Source organism: Pangasianodon hypophthalmus, chromosome 18 (genome assembly GCF_027358585.1).
Source record: "Pangasianodon hypophthalmus isolate fPanHyp1 chromosome 18, fPanHyp1.pri, whole genome shotgun sequence".
NCBI lineage: Eukaryota > Metazoa > Chordata > Actinopteri > Siluriformes > Pangasiidae > Pangasianodon > Pangasianodon hypophthalmus.
In genome coordinates this window covers 16,786,806-16,802,950 of record NC_069727.1, presented here as the reverse complement: position 1 = coordinate 16,802,950, position 16,145 = coordinate 16,786,806, and the positions used below count along the sequence as shown (strand labels likewise).

At 41.4% G+C, this 16,145-nt stretch overlaps 1 protein-coding gene across 8 annotated transcripts in view; it reads right to left on the bottom strand.

Moving 5' to 3' along the window:
* foxp2 (forkhead box P2) overlaps nt 1-16,145 on the bottom strand; it is a 92,110-nt gene that overhangs the window by 12,308 nt on the left and 63,657 nt on the right. For all 8 annotated transcript variants that reach the window (XM_026923601.3, XM_026923607.3, XM_026923608.3 and 5 more), the window contains 6 exons: nt 14,923-15,012; nt 12,019-12,202; nt 10,291-10,504; nt 7,671-7,781; nt 2,922-3,009; nt 1,154-1,237 (listed from right to left, as the gene is read on the bottom strand). In XM_026923601.3, the coding sequence (XP_026779402.1) occupies nt 1,154-1,237; nt 2,922-3,009; nt 7,671-7,781; nt 10,291-10,504; nt 12,019-12,202; nt 14,923-15,012 (771 nt within the window). The remainder of the gene's footprint in view (nt 1-1,153; nt 1,238-2,921; nt 3,010-7,670; nt 7,782-10,290; nt 10,505-12,018; nt 12,203-14,922; nt 15,013-16,145) is intronic.

The window sequence follows — 16,145 nt, the reverse complement described above, 5'->3', positions numbered from 1 at the left end:
ATGTTCCCTTTACATCACTAAAACTGGAAATATCCAGTATAAGTTCAAATGCACACAGATACAACGACATACAATAAATACACCGACACACACACACACACATACACACACCCTCACACTTACATACACACAAAAAGAAAAAACTGGGAAAAACTGAGACCGCTCGTTTAAAAATCAGCCATTAATTGCTCACCATCAAATGCAATTAGCAGCCTTTTCATGTGTGGTTTATGTAATGTAATACTTCATTAATAGCATTCATTCATATGCAGTCTTGGATTACAGGCTGAAATTCTTTATTAGTGTAGATGTAACCAAGCTGCTGGAATTCTGAAGATTAAAAAAGGGAGAGTGAATAATAAATTGGCAGAGGGGAGCAGACGATTCCTGGCGGATCTACAGGATAATTATTCTATCTTGTGATTATCTATTTTATATGGTGGGAGGTGATGAGGAAAAATTATGCCATTCAAATTAGGCACGTACTAAACGGTAGAAACACACTATGTATTCCTGTACAAAATATTGAGCACTGAATAAATAAGTTGGATAAAAATATTTATTTTTGCTCTGATGTCTATATGTAAATACTTTCTATAAACCATGATGACACCTAAATTTTATATTTTTGTTTGAAATATAACTGAAAGAACTTTTTCCCACAATGGAAAAAAATTACATTCCATATTTTAGAGACAGCATTTAGCTTAAATTTCCTGATATCTTTCAGATTGTTTACAGATTACTGGTTATTTCATTTCACGTCTTGTTCGCCAGGCTCCATCTATCATTAGAGCTGTTTGTTTTCAGAATGAAATGTCTTCTCTGGCCTGTGGCTCCTCTGAGTGCTCCTCCGGTCACAGAGCTTAACAGCTTCTGCTGGCCAACAGGTTGTTTGCAGTATTAAAGCCATCAGGCCATAATGGCTGGGCCTTTTTGGCTCAGATTGGGGCTATGATTTAATGCACTCCCCGTTGTCACAGTCTCCCCCTGCTTGTGTCTGATGGGGAGCAGTGAAACCCGGCATTACAAATCCCATTCTCTCCTCATCCTCTCCCTCTTTGTCTCTCAGTGCTGTTAAACGGTGGTTTTTAGAGAGCTCATCTGCTGGCCTGCCACCCTGTTTACTGAATGTAGAGCAATATGCACTCACCGGTTTAGGAGATGGCTTGGGCTCTGAGGGCCGCATGTGCAAGTGGGCCATCATTGCCTGAAGACGCTCACGTTCTTTAGAAAGCTGTTAAGAAAAAGAGAGGGAGAGAGGAAGGGGAAAAAAAAAGAAAATAGAGCGGTTTTAGAAATGAGTGATTTTCCCCAGACTACCATACTCATACATCTTGTTATTGAGCTTGTCTGAGTGTAATGAATCCTGCATATGCCCAGTTTGGATTTTTAAACCTCACAGACACAGGCTTTAAACAAACAGAGAGCGTTAAAATGAAAAAGGAGAGGGAAAAGGGAGAAATGTATATATATATATATATATATATATGTGAAGAAGAGAAGAGAACCACTCCTTGTGTCGGTGGTGGGAAGATGTGTGGTGCAGAGAGGTCAGAGGAAAACAAATAGCACTTCATCTTTTTGTCAATAGCAGAATTTAGGTCAGCAATGCTCTGACAGTAACAAGCTACTTGGGCCATAAATTAGAGGGTCCTGAGCGTCTAGGCAAAGTCCTGTGGACTCAGTTAAGGCTGGACTGAAGCCAGCAGCTGCCAAGAGGTGAAGGGGTCCCACAAACAGAGTGCCAGGCGAACCCCGCCTCCCTGCCTAGCTGCTTTGGCCCATTCCCTCTGAGCTCCAGTTAATGCCCTGGCCATCCGCTATCATCAATCTAGCTCACGGCGAGTGACAGAGACCAGCCCGCGACCGTGCATAGCATGCTGAACTCTGCCACGGAGTCTGTATCCTCACTCTGATCCGCGCCTCATTACCACTGACGGAGGGATGAAAAAAAAAAGAAACAGGAAAAGGGGAGGACAAAAAAGCACGATGGAAAACAGCAACACTGCTGTAATTGGTCACAGTGTAAGCACGGGAGGTCGTGCCTCTTTGGTCTTGGCGTGCTTTCAGAGGGGAAAAATGAAGGTGGTGGACTTTTGTCATTTTACATATAAACAAGAATTATTCATTGTTCCAGATTCATATAAACAGGGAGGAATTCACAGAGCATAAAAACCTTTAAAGGTTAAGAGCAGCACTTGGCAGGCACTTCGGTTTAGGCTTCTAGTCACAGACTAGAGAATATTTATCTGATTTTTCGTAATATCTATTGCACTTAACCAAAACTGTGCTTTCAATCTTTAATCAATCTATCATAACTTTTAACTTAGACATTTGTAATTACTATTAAGAGAAAACCTGTTGTTTTACATCTCTCCTGACTCAGTGTCATGGGGGTGACCCATGCTTCCACTCCCATAGTGCATTACGGCCAACAGGGGTGTGAAGACAAAGATGGCGTTTTGCTGGCAGGAGAGCTGGCCGCAGCTCTGAGTAATAACGTCCTTCAATCAATGCACTCATTATCTTGCCAGCATGACTTCTTAATAAGGTCACGCTCCACCTCCTGAAAATAGTGGCCCACTTTAGAGCTTCCGTCAGGTGCAAAGTGCATTTAATTAACACCGACCAGCCCGAGATGCGTGCATATTAATTGGACAGCATAGAAAATAAGCACAAATCCTAATTCAATTAAAAAATGCTAGCGACAGGTTTCTCTCAAGATTCACTCACGATATCCTCTAATCGATAGTGCATTATTTTTTATTTTTTGAAAAATAATAAATAAAGTAATAATGGAAAAGCACTGGAAGATGGTATCGTTGTTGTCGCAGCTTGTTGGAAAATGAATAGCTTTCTTGTATTTCCACTAGTGTACTAGTGTATTTGTAGGAGATGGCGAATGTTAGTGGAGGTACCTGTATCTCTAGTTGCTGTACCACCTGCATTTGGACCCGGCACTGTGCTGTGCTCCTGTCGTCTAGAGCGTGCTCACTGTTAAGGTGCCTAAAATGAAAAGGAAACAGGTCAATTTTGCAACACAACCCATCACACACATTCACTACTACACTCTAGCAAAATAATGCAAGCTAAATTGTTGTTTTTTTTGTGTTATAAACGTTAGTGTTTTTTTTTTTTTACTTATGTGCCACCTTAAAATATTTTTTTTTAAAGGATCTCTATGTCTGAGTGTTCCCCATGAAAAAGTTAAAACTACAATTTACAAATTACAATAGGGGCACTGTCATCTAAATGCAGAGCAGCACTGCTTATAAGGGATGTTGGCGTACAAAAGGCATTACAGAGTGGTTTTGTCCTCTTCATTTATGGAAAACAATAAATGCAATTTAACTTGAGTAACATTTAAAAAGCGCCTCCTACGAAGGGTGCATTATTCAGCCGACGTATTAAATGTATCTACTCATCCCTTCATTAGAATAAGGGGGAAAAAAAAATACGGCAGACTGCAAAAGCAGTCAATGACGGTTTTCCTTGATTGGATTTTGTCTGCAGGACACAAAAGAAGCTCGCCATTAAAATAGACCTTTATTCCCGGCGAACGCACAGAGGCGAAAAGGTTTTTAAAAGTGTTGTGATGTTCGGTAATGAGCCTCTATCTAAATTATCATTGGTGACAAACCCACAAAGCGCTCTTTGAGGAGACATGGTTATGAAATGCCAAAGCTGCCACTTTCTTTCCTGTAATTATAGGTTAGCTTGCAGACCCTTCAATGATCATTTACAGTACAGCCTCCAGTGCATTAGAGTGAGCTTAAATCACACCGACACACACACACACATACACACACACACACACACACACACAAAAAAAAGGCTATGCATTTCCTCTATTCATTTCGAGCAGGCCATTGTTTATGTGCAATATGCAAAATAACAATGTATTCATAACCCTCCCAAAACACGCCAATCAAAGTGGAGGGCATCTGAGAGCACAATAGCTCCACTACCTTTCAATTACAGCCATGCCCCATTTTAAATCATTTCATTTCATCATGGTCATTTCTGCTTTTGTAACTATTTCAGGTCGAATGCCCAGATATTCTCCATTATAAATCAAAAATGAGATGGCTTTAAAACAGAGAGGGGCTGGGAAAGCTGGTGGCTCCTTCCAGCCCATGCCTAATTGCTGTTTCAGAATGCGCATGCAAAGGGGCATTTCATTAATCATTTAATCATGTCCCTCGCAGGGAAGAGGGGAACTAATGTTGCAAATACCCTTTTCATTTCAATGCTCATAATGCTATCTTACGCACTTGATGTATGGCGGATGTCATAAATTACAGCTGCTTCAAAAGGGCCAAGCGCCTTGCCTGCTTTCCCCAAAGACACTTACTCCTTTCTCCTTACCATCAGCATTCTGGATTTATCTCTTTTTTTGTACCGAAGAAAGGCTTTGGCACAAGGTCAGTAGTTAGCAATGTTCCCACAGATTAATACATGCATGTAAGAGAGATGGGTAATAATAATTTAAAAGAAAACAAAGAAATGCATGGAGGAAAAGCATCTGAGAGTGGGACAAAATGTGTGCGTGTGTGTGTTTGTGTGTGTGTGTGTGTGTGAGAGAGAGAGAGAGAGAGAGAGATTGGGGTTAGACGGAGTCACCAATACCTCTTAATGAGGCAGAGGCGGTGGGCTCAGTTCAAACAGAAAGGTGAGGAGAGGATGAGAGAGGCCGTCTGCACAAAGACAGCTCTGAACAAACATCTCTGGAGCTGCCTGTAATTTATGGGTCACTTTATAGGCATATTGATTTTTGTTTTGAGAGAGGGAATAAGAGCTCTGATGGCACTGGGCTCTGTGAAAAAGACTGACAGGAGCAATCCACACTGACACTGACTGCATTTAGCATTCTGTGCTACAGAGACACTGCAATAATACTTTTAACCATACCTCAGATGGAGGTAATGACAATCGAATCTTAAAACAGTCTACAGATAAGTAATGTACATAGCATTGTTGCCTGGTCTGGCTAAAACACTCAGGACGCCACAAAATGATAACGTAGCCTAAAAATATTATGGTATCATCATGGTATCATGGTATTAACCAACCATTTTAAAACACACCAACGTGTTGTAAAAATTAAAGGCGTATTTAGAACAGTAGCGGATTATGCAGCCCAAGGGTTTTCAGTGCAGTCCGCGTCCCCTATGAGAGATTACTGTAGTATGATTTAGAGGGAATCCAAAGGGAAGGGGTTGCAAATTTTTGGGGAGTCACAGCCAGACACAAAAGGCATGAGAGTTACTGCAGTACAGGGAAATAGAAGGAAATGCATTTTAAACAGTATTAAAGTCAATAGTGAGGTAACTGCCCAATCATACATCGTGACTAACCATAAAACTTTGACACTGTAACAAGCCTACAACCTGGTGAGCACAGGGGCTGGAGAGGGGCAAACTCTTCTGTGCTATGAAGCAACATGCTAATATATATATATATATATATATATATATATATATATATATATATATATATATATTAGGAAATTAGGGATATTATGCAATATTAGGTAAGGTTGGGAGTTGAACACTAAGCTGGAAAAATGGTGACTGAGATCACTGAAGACGTAATAGCCATCTGCAGGACATTTACTGTAAATATCCAGTAAAAATACATTGAACTGCATCATTTCCCTTTCGTCCTCCACACACACGTGAAAGAAACCCAACTTGAGAAGTAGGGCAGCAATCTGCAGCTTATATAATAATAAACTTGCCAGCACTCGAAGAGCAGAACTTGGGTGGCATGAATGTATTATGCACTTCTTTTAATTTGACATTATCCCCAAATAAGTTGCCCTGAATCGCACCACGAGCACAAGAAGCTCTCAGAATAATGCATTCTCTGTTGCATAAATATACATATCTTGAGGAAACACACCCACAACCACACACAGAGTAATATTCCATTTGAATTTCAGAGCTAATGTAAGGTGCCAGGCACCTCTAGGCTACCTCTCCAGGTGAGAAACACTTAAAAGAATACTGAACAGCTATTAAATGCTGATCTTGACAAGTTTCTTAAACGCACAGTGCAAATTCTTCACCAGCAGCTACAACCCCAAGCCGCCCGCCACCCCTTCAAAGGTACCATTTGATTCTGACACCTGTTTTATGTAAACCATTTTAGGCATGTGTACCGGGATGATGCGTGGCAGTGACTGCCATCGCCTAAAACATTAAAAGCCTCTTCCTGACACAGACAATAGCTCCTCCAAAGCACAGTGACACCCGCCATCTCGATGGCTCAGATCACACTGGCTTTGTGGAGGGGGTTTCAGGTGAGGCTTACTGTACTGGAGATTCTGAGTCAGGGAATGATCAGGGGAGCGTCGTGCTTATTTCAGCGCTACACACTTGAAACACATGCTGCTTCACACACTGACTGTTGTTGCAATGCCCTACTATGCAACATGTCACACAGAGCTTTTCTTTTTTAAGGTATGTCTCTCTGCTTGATTTAATAGTGAATGGAGTTTATTAAGATGGTGATCATGATTTATAATGTAATTTATAATTTATAATGTGATCATGGTCATGCCATGGAGAACATATAGAACATATGTACATGTAAGCATTAGAGTAAATTCTGGTCTCCGCATATTTATTTGTTCATCTCAACACTGCAAAAATATTTTCACAATTTCTAGTTAGTGAATTTACTTAAGTCTGTAAGAGCCTATTTAAGCTGAGGGCCCTGTCTTTGGATATAGTTTCATCCATATCTACACTCTGTTTGGAGTTAACTCTCACATGTCTAATGCCTCTGAACTACCCAATCTATAAAAAAAGAACAATGTCCCCACTTTCAAATGCTGTTTATGCGAACTGACATGGACATTTGCGCCCACTATAACGCGTGCAAGATCATTATTTCACAGTTAATTAACAAACCTGATTAGAATATTCAAATGAACAGTTCTTCTTTTGACGTTGAGGCACTTGTCTCCAAGTGGCAATGTGATAACCTATAATCTCCGGCACAGCAAACACCTTCTCCTTTGATGGCCCTCACTAACATCCCAGCAACAAAGCAGACCAATTACAAATGAGCTAATTAACTAAATTGTTGATGGAGCATGAAGAATTCATTTCACTCCATTGGCTGCACCATGACAACACTAAATGTATCCCGTTGTGAGGGGATAACATGGCTACACAAGCTGCCATTAGCTTCTGGCACTTCTCACCATCCTATCATGCTTTCCTCACGGCTGCTGCAGGAAACTGACGGACATTCCAAAGCTCCAGCTCTAACAGACTGACTGATAACGCTGAAAACCAGTCAGAAGCACCATTACACAAGTTTTACACTTTTCAACTGACTGTGAAATCTTTCAGCGCCTTCAGTGCTGGTGTTAAAACCACATTCTGTGTGCGTTTTGCAGTTTTTTTTAAAAATTAATCACTATTTTAACGAACAATCATTGAAGTAACTAACCACAGGAAATGCCTGAGTTTAATATGATTTGTGATGAACTATGGCTTTGTAGCTAGCATTTCTACATGAGCTGGGAATATTAGGATCCTAGCATTTATCCATGATACATAAGAAATCCCAATGTATAGTTTTTCTTTTTTTTTCTTTTTTTTCTTTTTTTTTTGCACAGAGCCAAACTGTTACAAATAATCGAGGATACCTACTTCAAAAACTGTCCGAAGTCCTCGCAGATGCTCTCACAGCCCGGCCATTTGCACACGCCATGACCATAGAGGGAATGTGAGTGTAACGCTCCAGTCTCTTCATGTAACGAGCTAAGAAGGTGAGAGACAGACACACACAGAGAGGGAGGGAGAGAGAGAGAGAGAGAGAGAGAGAGAGAGAGTGAGTGAGTCAGATTCTTTACAATAGGCACAATTGCTGGAGGTTACTTGCACCTGTCAGGTTACAATCAGTGACAATCGGGTCAAAACAGGTCAATTCAGATTCAGCTCTGTTCTCCAGAAAGGTCTGACTGGCAGCAAAGGGAAGAGAACTAATTAGAGAAAAGGCACAAATGCTGCTGCCTGCTAAGAAAAGCTGCAAAATCAGGCACACAACCTCTTCAAGGTGCTACTGTCTGTTTATTGATTATTATAATTTACACCTGAGGACTAAACAAGGTGTGAAATATAGATGGGAAACACCAGTCACCCTTTTCCTAAAGATTTTCAGACAGCGGAAAATAACAGTGACACCATGTGACACGATACAACCTTTATTGTCAGATATGTCCTTTTGTATTACAACTCCTGTCTAAACCTGTGATTAGAATTTGACTACTGTCTAAGCTGATGTTATAGTAAATTAACACTTTCTGACCAATCAGATTTGAGAATACAACAATGCTGTGGTATAGCAACAAATAAATGTGGATATGAATCAGGAGGGAGAGCAAAAATAATTTCATTTGTATTCTTGGTATTGATAATAAGACCATTTTATGAGCCTATTAACAATTTGTTGGGATAATAATAATAATAATAATAATAATAATACTACTACTAATAATAATAATAATAATAATTTATTTTATATAGCACCTTTCTCAGACCCGAGGTCACGTTACACAATAAAATAATATAAGCATAAAACAACATAAACAAAATACATAAAAATACAATAAAAACAGCCTAAAAACAAAAGAAATGAATAGGTGTGACCATCAGTCTAAAGATGCAAAACTGACACCATGCAATAATCACATCAGGAGATTAATTATTAGCATAAGCGCTACATTTAAGCACAAGATCTGCTGTAAGAAGTCAGCAGTCAGTTACAAACTCACCTCAGGTATGTTAGGGCTGAGGAATAAACCTAGCACACAGGGGGCTAAGAGGCTCAACAGGTCCATGTGTGTGTGTGTGTGTGTGTGTGTGTGTGTGTGTTTGTGTGTGTGCGTGTGTGAGCACGTTAGACAGACCTCACTGGCTATTTTACACTCAGCTCTGCCAACAACAATCACCTCCTGTTAGTAAGCAGCAGAGCTTTGACAACTTTCCACGCTCAATCATTCTGAGAGGCCTTGGGCCCCTAAGACATTCTGATCCATTAAAATTATTTTTTTCTGTTTCGCATTGTTTCCCTCCTCCATGTTTTATCTTATTTTTCTGTATTCCGAGAAAAAACTGCTTTCGAAAGATATATATTTTTTCTGAGCAGGGCTTAAGTAGCTGCTCAGATGCTATCTACTTTAACCTAATTACACAACACCTGCGCTAACAGCGAAGTCGACGGCTGGGGCTCCGCGTGTCTCGTGTGGCAGCAGGAGCCTGAATAATGTATGGAGCAGGTAGACAGAAATGCAAAATGCTGTTTCACACCGGCAGAGCAGCAAACAAAAGGACCATCACATGGATAAACAGCAAGGAAATGTCACACTTGCATCTAGTATTCTGTTTACATGACAGCCTGAGCTGCCGAGGTAATTCCAAAAGAGAAAGCAGGCGCGAAATGCTTCATGTACAGTGAGAGTTGTTTGTTGCGTGCTCCTGCGAGATGCACCTCCTTGCTTTTGATATAATTTGATAACCGTCTATACAACAACACACAGTCCCTACGTCTCCAGGGACATTTTGGCTGGTTTTGACTATTATTGCACATGCTTATGATGAAGTATTGATGAGCAAACAAACAAGAAAATAGCATGCTCTTCCTTTAGGAATAAATATGTCTCTCTCTTGTTCTAAATGGGGACAAATACAACAGCACTTTTTTCTTTTTTTTTCCAGACGATGTCTTACATGAAAAGGAGTTTAAACAGGCGCCTGTGGCTTGTATTTGGGTGCATGTGTTGCATTTATATATGCATTAGATGCTCTGTTTATGCATGTACGCCCAGAAGGAAGATGTAAGAAAATATAACTGTATGTCACCTTCAAAGCATGTATGTGTATGAAGTAGGGGATATGACCAAATATCATGTAAAAATACTTGACAATGTTTTCATAATATATGATGCGTATCATGAAATTTATTTACAGAATACACCAGCAAAATAGGAATGCCACAACAGGCACCCAATCCCAAAAATCCCCAAAATCAACTATTTTAAAAGGAATAAGGCAAAAAGAATTACTCAACTGATAAAAAGTAGGTTTAAGATAACATTGTAATTATATATTTTTCATTATGGGCAGTGTTCGGAAGTGATGATACGTACAACAATCAGAAAAGTGTACAGTGAGAATTTCTTGCTAAAAGACTTATCAGCACATCATCCATCCCTGTGTGTATTCATCTGTGCATGTGTGTGTGATCTTGTGTGTGTATCCGTGGAGGTACCTCTCTCTGCGGGCGTTGATGGCCGGGGACTGGCCGTTGGAGATGGGGTGATGGGTGATTGGCGGAGAAGCTTTGGAGGTGTTGGAGGAGGTAGTGGAGGAAGAGTTGGTGGTGCTGAGGTCCAGGCCGCTGTGTTTCAGGCCATTATCCTCCATGGTGTGGCCGCTGGTCACGTCCTTCCACAACTGCTGGAGCTCGGCGGGGCTCAGGCCTGCTGTAACACACACACACACACACGTACACAATCAAGGTCAGTCAAGCATGTTTGACCACATACTACTACCACTTCCTAACAAGAAACAGGTTGGCGCAGATATTCTAGGTAATACCACAGGTGTAGATTTAGGTTGGGATGATATGGAAATGTAAAGCTGTAAAGGATGTAAAACTAGCCATTGATATTTAAGCCTGTAATTGAGGTTTAAAAGCAGTCTGGTCTTACTGCACTTAAATATGTTCAACAGCCACCTTCTCATTGTAGACAGTTAGAAACAAGACACTTATATAAGCCACTTATCTTGGATATACGCCGAGATAAAGTCTTAAGTTTGCATTTTTATTTGTCTTGCCACTGACAGATTAAAAAACAAAGTACTACAAAACATTTTTATTATGTCTATGTTAACATTTTTGCTGTCTACGTCATGTCTCTGTGTTAGCGTTTCTGCTGTCTACAGTGTGTCTATGCAATGTCTGTTATCTTTTTTACTGTCTATGTTATGATTATTATAGCATATTTGCTGTCTATGTTATGTCTATGTTAGCTTTTCTGCTGTCTTCGTTATGTCTAACAGTTAGTTCATTGTTAAGGTTAGATCACAAAACATGCTAATTACTAAGCTACCCAACTGGCATACACACATGAACATCCTGTTCATCTTTCTCTCACATTATTAAATCTGTTAGATAGATTGTTCTTTGGTTTGATGGTGTTGTTCAACCTTAGAATCTTCATTTAATCCCCTTCTATCACTTCCCAGCCCTATTTGTCCTTACAAAATCTAAGCCCATGGTTAAAACAGACATAAGCAAGACTGGCACAAGCAAAATATTAGAAAATGTGCACCTGTACTGTCCTTCTGAGTCTCACGCTCTTCATCCATAGTTTCCAAATCTCCACTGTGTCTTTTAAGCATTTGCAGATAGACAGGAAAAAGATCCACTTGCACCTTCATCTCTTTGCTCTGAATGCAGAATCCAAAAGTGCTCGACTGCTAGCAGTCTGGAACTCATCTAGCCACGATTACAGCCTCACAAACAAGCTTCTGTCTGCAAAGTCATATCATCATGTAATCCCTCAGCTGAGACAACAACAGTCCTACGCCACAACGTTCCAACCAGTCTGCACTTAAGACCCGTTTGCCACTGTTGTTATCTACTAATGCGGCACTGGGTGCTCGTTCCAGCCAAAGCAAATGGCAGCTCTTCATTTTCTGGGCTCGCAGTGCGAGGCAGTAAACAACAACAACAATAACAACAACACCAAGCAGCGAGGGAGGAGGGGAGAGAGAGAGAGAGAGAGAGAGGGAGAGAGCGAGCGAGAACAACAAGCATGCAAACACAGACACCAGAGAAGAAAAGAGGTGAGGGAAGAGCGGCAGACAGATAGCAAGAGATCAACAAGGAGGAGGAAACATGAGGAGAGACAAACAGGGAGCGAGAGCGGAAGAGTGAGCCGTGCACAGACAGAGCATGTGAGTGCGAGTCACGTGATGGTGGCGGGTTTACCTGGCGGGAGAGTCTGCGCAGGGAGGGCGCTCTGTCCTGGGCCTGGGGGCAGAGAAAGCAGGCCCTGCCGCTGCATGCTGAGCAAGTGCTGCTGCTGCTGGAGCTGCTGCATCTGCAGGAGCTGCTGCTGAAAGACCAGCTGCTGTGCCGCTAACTGCTGCTGATGCTGCTGCTGCTGCTGTTGCTATAGTGAGAGTGTGATACACAGCGCACACGCACACACACACACAAATCACACACATTAACAAGCAAGTGGGAGCTCAACATACATATGACTCTAGTGCTCTTTCGCTTCTTTTCATCCCTCTCTCTCCCTCCTCCTCATGCCCTCTCTCTCTCTCTCTTTCTCTCTCTCTACCTCTCTACAGGGTGCTAGGAGGATTGAGGAGTGTATGGTATGAGTGAGGGCGGGGCAAGGGGTAAATCTCCTCCCCCCCTTTGCTGATAGTTAATTATCTTGCATTTCAAATGGTCTATTAGTGCTTATGAGGCTGCAGGGAGAGAGAGAGAGAGAGAGAGAGAGAGCAGAAGAGAGAGAGAGAGAGAGAGAGAGAGAGAGAGTGGAAGAGAGAGAACAGCCATCCCCCAGCTCCCCCTCCCTCTCCCTTGTTTACTGCCAGCTTAGTCTGCTTCTTACATAAGGCAGAGCAAAACAACAACAACGTCCACAACAACACGCAACATCAGAAAAACAGGGCAGCTTAGTGTGAGCGAAGCGTAGCCGCACTATTGTTCCATTGCCCAAAATCAGAAATTCATGATTAAAGGAATACATTTTTCAGCTTAATTTATATTCACTAAATCAATAGTGGATGGGCGATTACAAGAATTTTGATATTTCCCTGTACTGAGAAAAGCACAGTAAACATGTTTGTTCGATACACAGTTATAATGGAAGCCTAAGGGCGGTTGCTGAGTTCTGTCAATAAATGCAAATTCCAAGCTATGACTGTCTTAGAATGACATGGATATGAGAGAAATTATTATCAAACCTGTTCCTTTGCAGTTTTATCCAACTTTCAAACACTGAACTTTATACAGTAGTCATTCTGGTTACTTACGTTTTCCCAGAGGTCTTATGGTAATGACACATGTTCAGACAAAACCTGAGGCTCTTCTGTGTTTATTTTTAATGATTGTAACGCATAATCACAACCTTTCCCCCCTGAAAATGTTGTCCCTTCATGGAATTATCAAATGCTGTATGTCTGACAGGGCAGCATGGTGGTGCAGAGGGTAGTGTTACATTCCTGCCTTGTACCCTGTGTTCCTGGGATAGGCTCTGGATCTAGCGCTAACTTTGACCAGGATAAAGAGGTTAGTGAAGATGAATGAATTAATGATTAAGGAATTAATGAAGAAAGTGTTATACATGTGTCGCATAAACATTTATTGATGTAATCCAACAACTGCCCTTAGGCTTCCATTGTAAGGGAGATTCAAGTAAGGTGAGATTTTCATTTATGAGGACAGGGAAATGTGTAGCAATTGTTGTCTGTCTATACTGTCCTTATGCTACAGATAGATTAGACAGAGATTAGGCTGAAATACACCAGTGTTTTCCTTTAAAAACAAAAAGGGATTAACATGAAGAAGCATGTAATTGAAAGCGGAAATCTTACATATATTTTTATACTGCGTATCATGTGACTGACATTTCTGTATTATGTCTGTACTGAAGTCTTGTATCTGTCAAAGTCTACCATTCTATAGTATTTATACGCCCTATGAACTGAATTCATTACCAGGTTTTAGGCGCCAGTTTTAAAAACGTCTGAGCTTTGGTTCTCAGTGGACTCTGCGCATGGTCTCCAGAGGTCTATTAGTAAACTAGGATCTCTAGCAAAGGGCTTCCACAGACACTCGGAAGGCTTCAGCACTTACTCTCTTCTCTTGTCAGAATACATTACAACCTGGTACTCAAGTCAGAGGAAGAAAACTTCCCATTTTTGCCTGGAATTACAAGAGCGAGCAGAGTAGAGCAGGCCCCGGAGGAGCTCTTCAACACATCACACTTCAGCCTCGGACACGTTCACTGCTGTGGAAGACCTCTCTGTTTTAGTTTAGGGTGGGGGGGGTTATAGAGAAAGCACAACTTGTGATGCGCTCACTGGAAAACAGGCTGCATAATGGAGTGAGCCGTGTGGATTGGCCTCTGTGTCTCGAGAGAAATAAGGGAGCAATTTCTATTCCATATTTGATGGTGGAGGCCTGAAGAAATTCTATTCACAAATCCAAACAGAAACAAAGCCTTCGGGAGGTCATGCCTGCTTCCTCTCAGCTCTGCATAATGGGACACGGGAAGAAAGAGATGAAGAGACAGGGTGTGTGTGTGTGTGTGTGTGTGTGTGTGTGTGTGTGTGGGATCTGCCATATACCTGATCAATTTAACTGTTCTGTTTGGATTTGGGCCCCCCACGTGCTGTGTTTTGTTTTTGATGCCTGTCGCCCTGTGTGTCTCTCTCTCCCCCTTTCTCCCTCTCTGTCTGTAAACTGACTGTCAGCGTGATTTATGAGCGTGTTGTGGACGAACTTTTCAGCTCATCGGCCCAGACCGGCAGCGTTGCTTCATTAATCAGCGGACCCTGTGTACGTCTGTCCCATCCTGCGTGCTACACTGGGCCTTTAACAGCACTCTCGCTTTGCATCCTCTAGCAGCCTGACACCTGCCAAAGCCTGCGTCTGTCTGCCTGCCTGCCATACTACACTGTCAGCACAGAGCTCTCCTAGCAGCCATTAGAAGTTTCCTTTAATGTAAAAAGCAAGACTCCTCCCAGTGTTTTGCACAGAGTCAGCAGAACCAGCTTTAATGCTGAGACTTACTGTAGTGCAACTTTCTGCTGTCACTGAAGTCACTAAAATGTGTGTGTGTGTGTGTGTGTGTGTTTGAGTGTGTGTCATTACCTCTTTTGCCTGTTTGCTGGGGTGCTGTTGTTGCAAAAGCTGGAGATGAAGCTGCTCCTGCTGCTTCTTGTAGAACTCCTGCAAGTGTTGCTGTGGAGAAACAGTCACACACTGAGTGAAAACACTCCTGTGGCTCCTCTGAGTTATAAAAAGCCAGCACTAATAACAGAAGCTAGGATAGCAGTCTAATCAGTGCACATCCAACTGAATTGACAGTGCAGTTTGTAATAATCTTTTGGGGGCTTTAGCTTTTATTACCACAAACATAAAACTTTTTACCAGACATCTGAAATACAAGTGAATAAACAAATCTACGGCCCGTCCCACATAAATACGCTGATCGAATACTCCAGCACTTCTCCATATGGGCCTTAAATGCTCCTGCATGATATTCCAGCAGGAACGATTAATCACCTGCACTATATATTTTTGCTCTGATGTCCTGACAGGCAGTGAAATGCTGAGGAGCACTCTGAGGAGCAGATTCATCACTGTGAATTAATGCCTTTAACACACTTCTACTCAGCGCCATGAAGAGCAACATTGCTCAATGTGGACTACATCTCTTCCAGATGAAACAGCACCAAGTTACTCAGGGCTGTTAATGAAGATTTTCTTAAGAGCGAAGCTAAAGAAGATAGGTCTTTCCAGCACTATGAGGAGACCTTTAAAGGAGGTCTAAATTTGAGTGTCAAGTTCTACATAGTCTGGTGAGTGAAGTCAGGGCATGCTGAAGTCTCTCCTGTCAGCCTCACTTATGTCTTTACTGCATCAGTCCTTGAAAGATGTCCCTATTGAAAACACCTAATTATACGCCTGTCCATTATTGTTTCCCTCATCTAATCTCAAGAATAGGAGCATTGGAGGAAGGGTGCGTATACTTACGTATGTCTATACCTATGGATGGCTGATTTCGGTTTGGGAAATTTGACAATATAATAATGTCGCAGTATGATTTTCTGAGAGTACTGAAGGAATTCAAGTTTCAATAATTACATAACACCAAGCAACTGCAGTGCTTTTGCAGTAACAAGAAGTTAAGATTTTTTCTTACCAATTACTTAATTTTCCTTCATTTCCTGGTTGAATACTTTTTTTTACTAAATACTGAATATTTTTTGCCACTTCCTCACTAAAAAACTGTAATACATATTATGTATCATGAAAATATACTGAAGCATCGTAATACGATCTTTTATAAAATATTGTCCAGTCCTATGTAT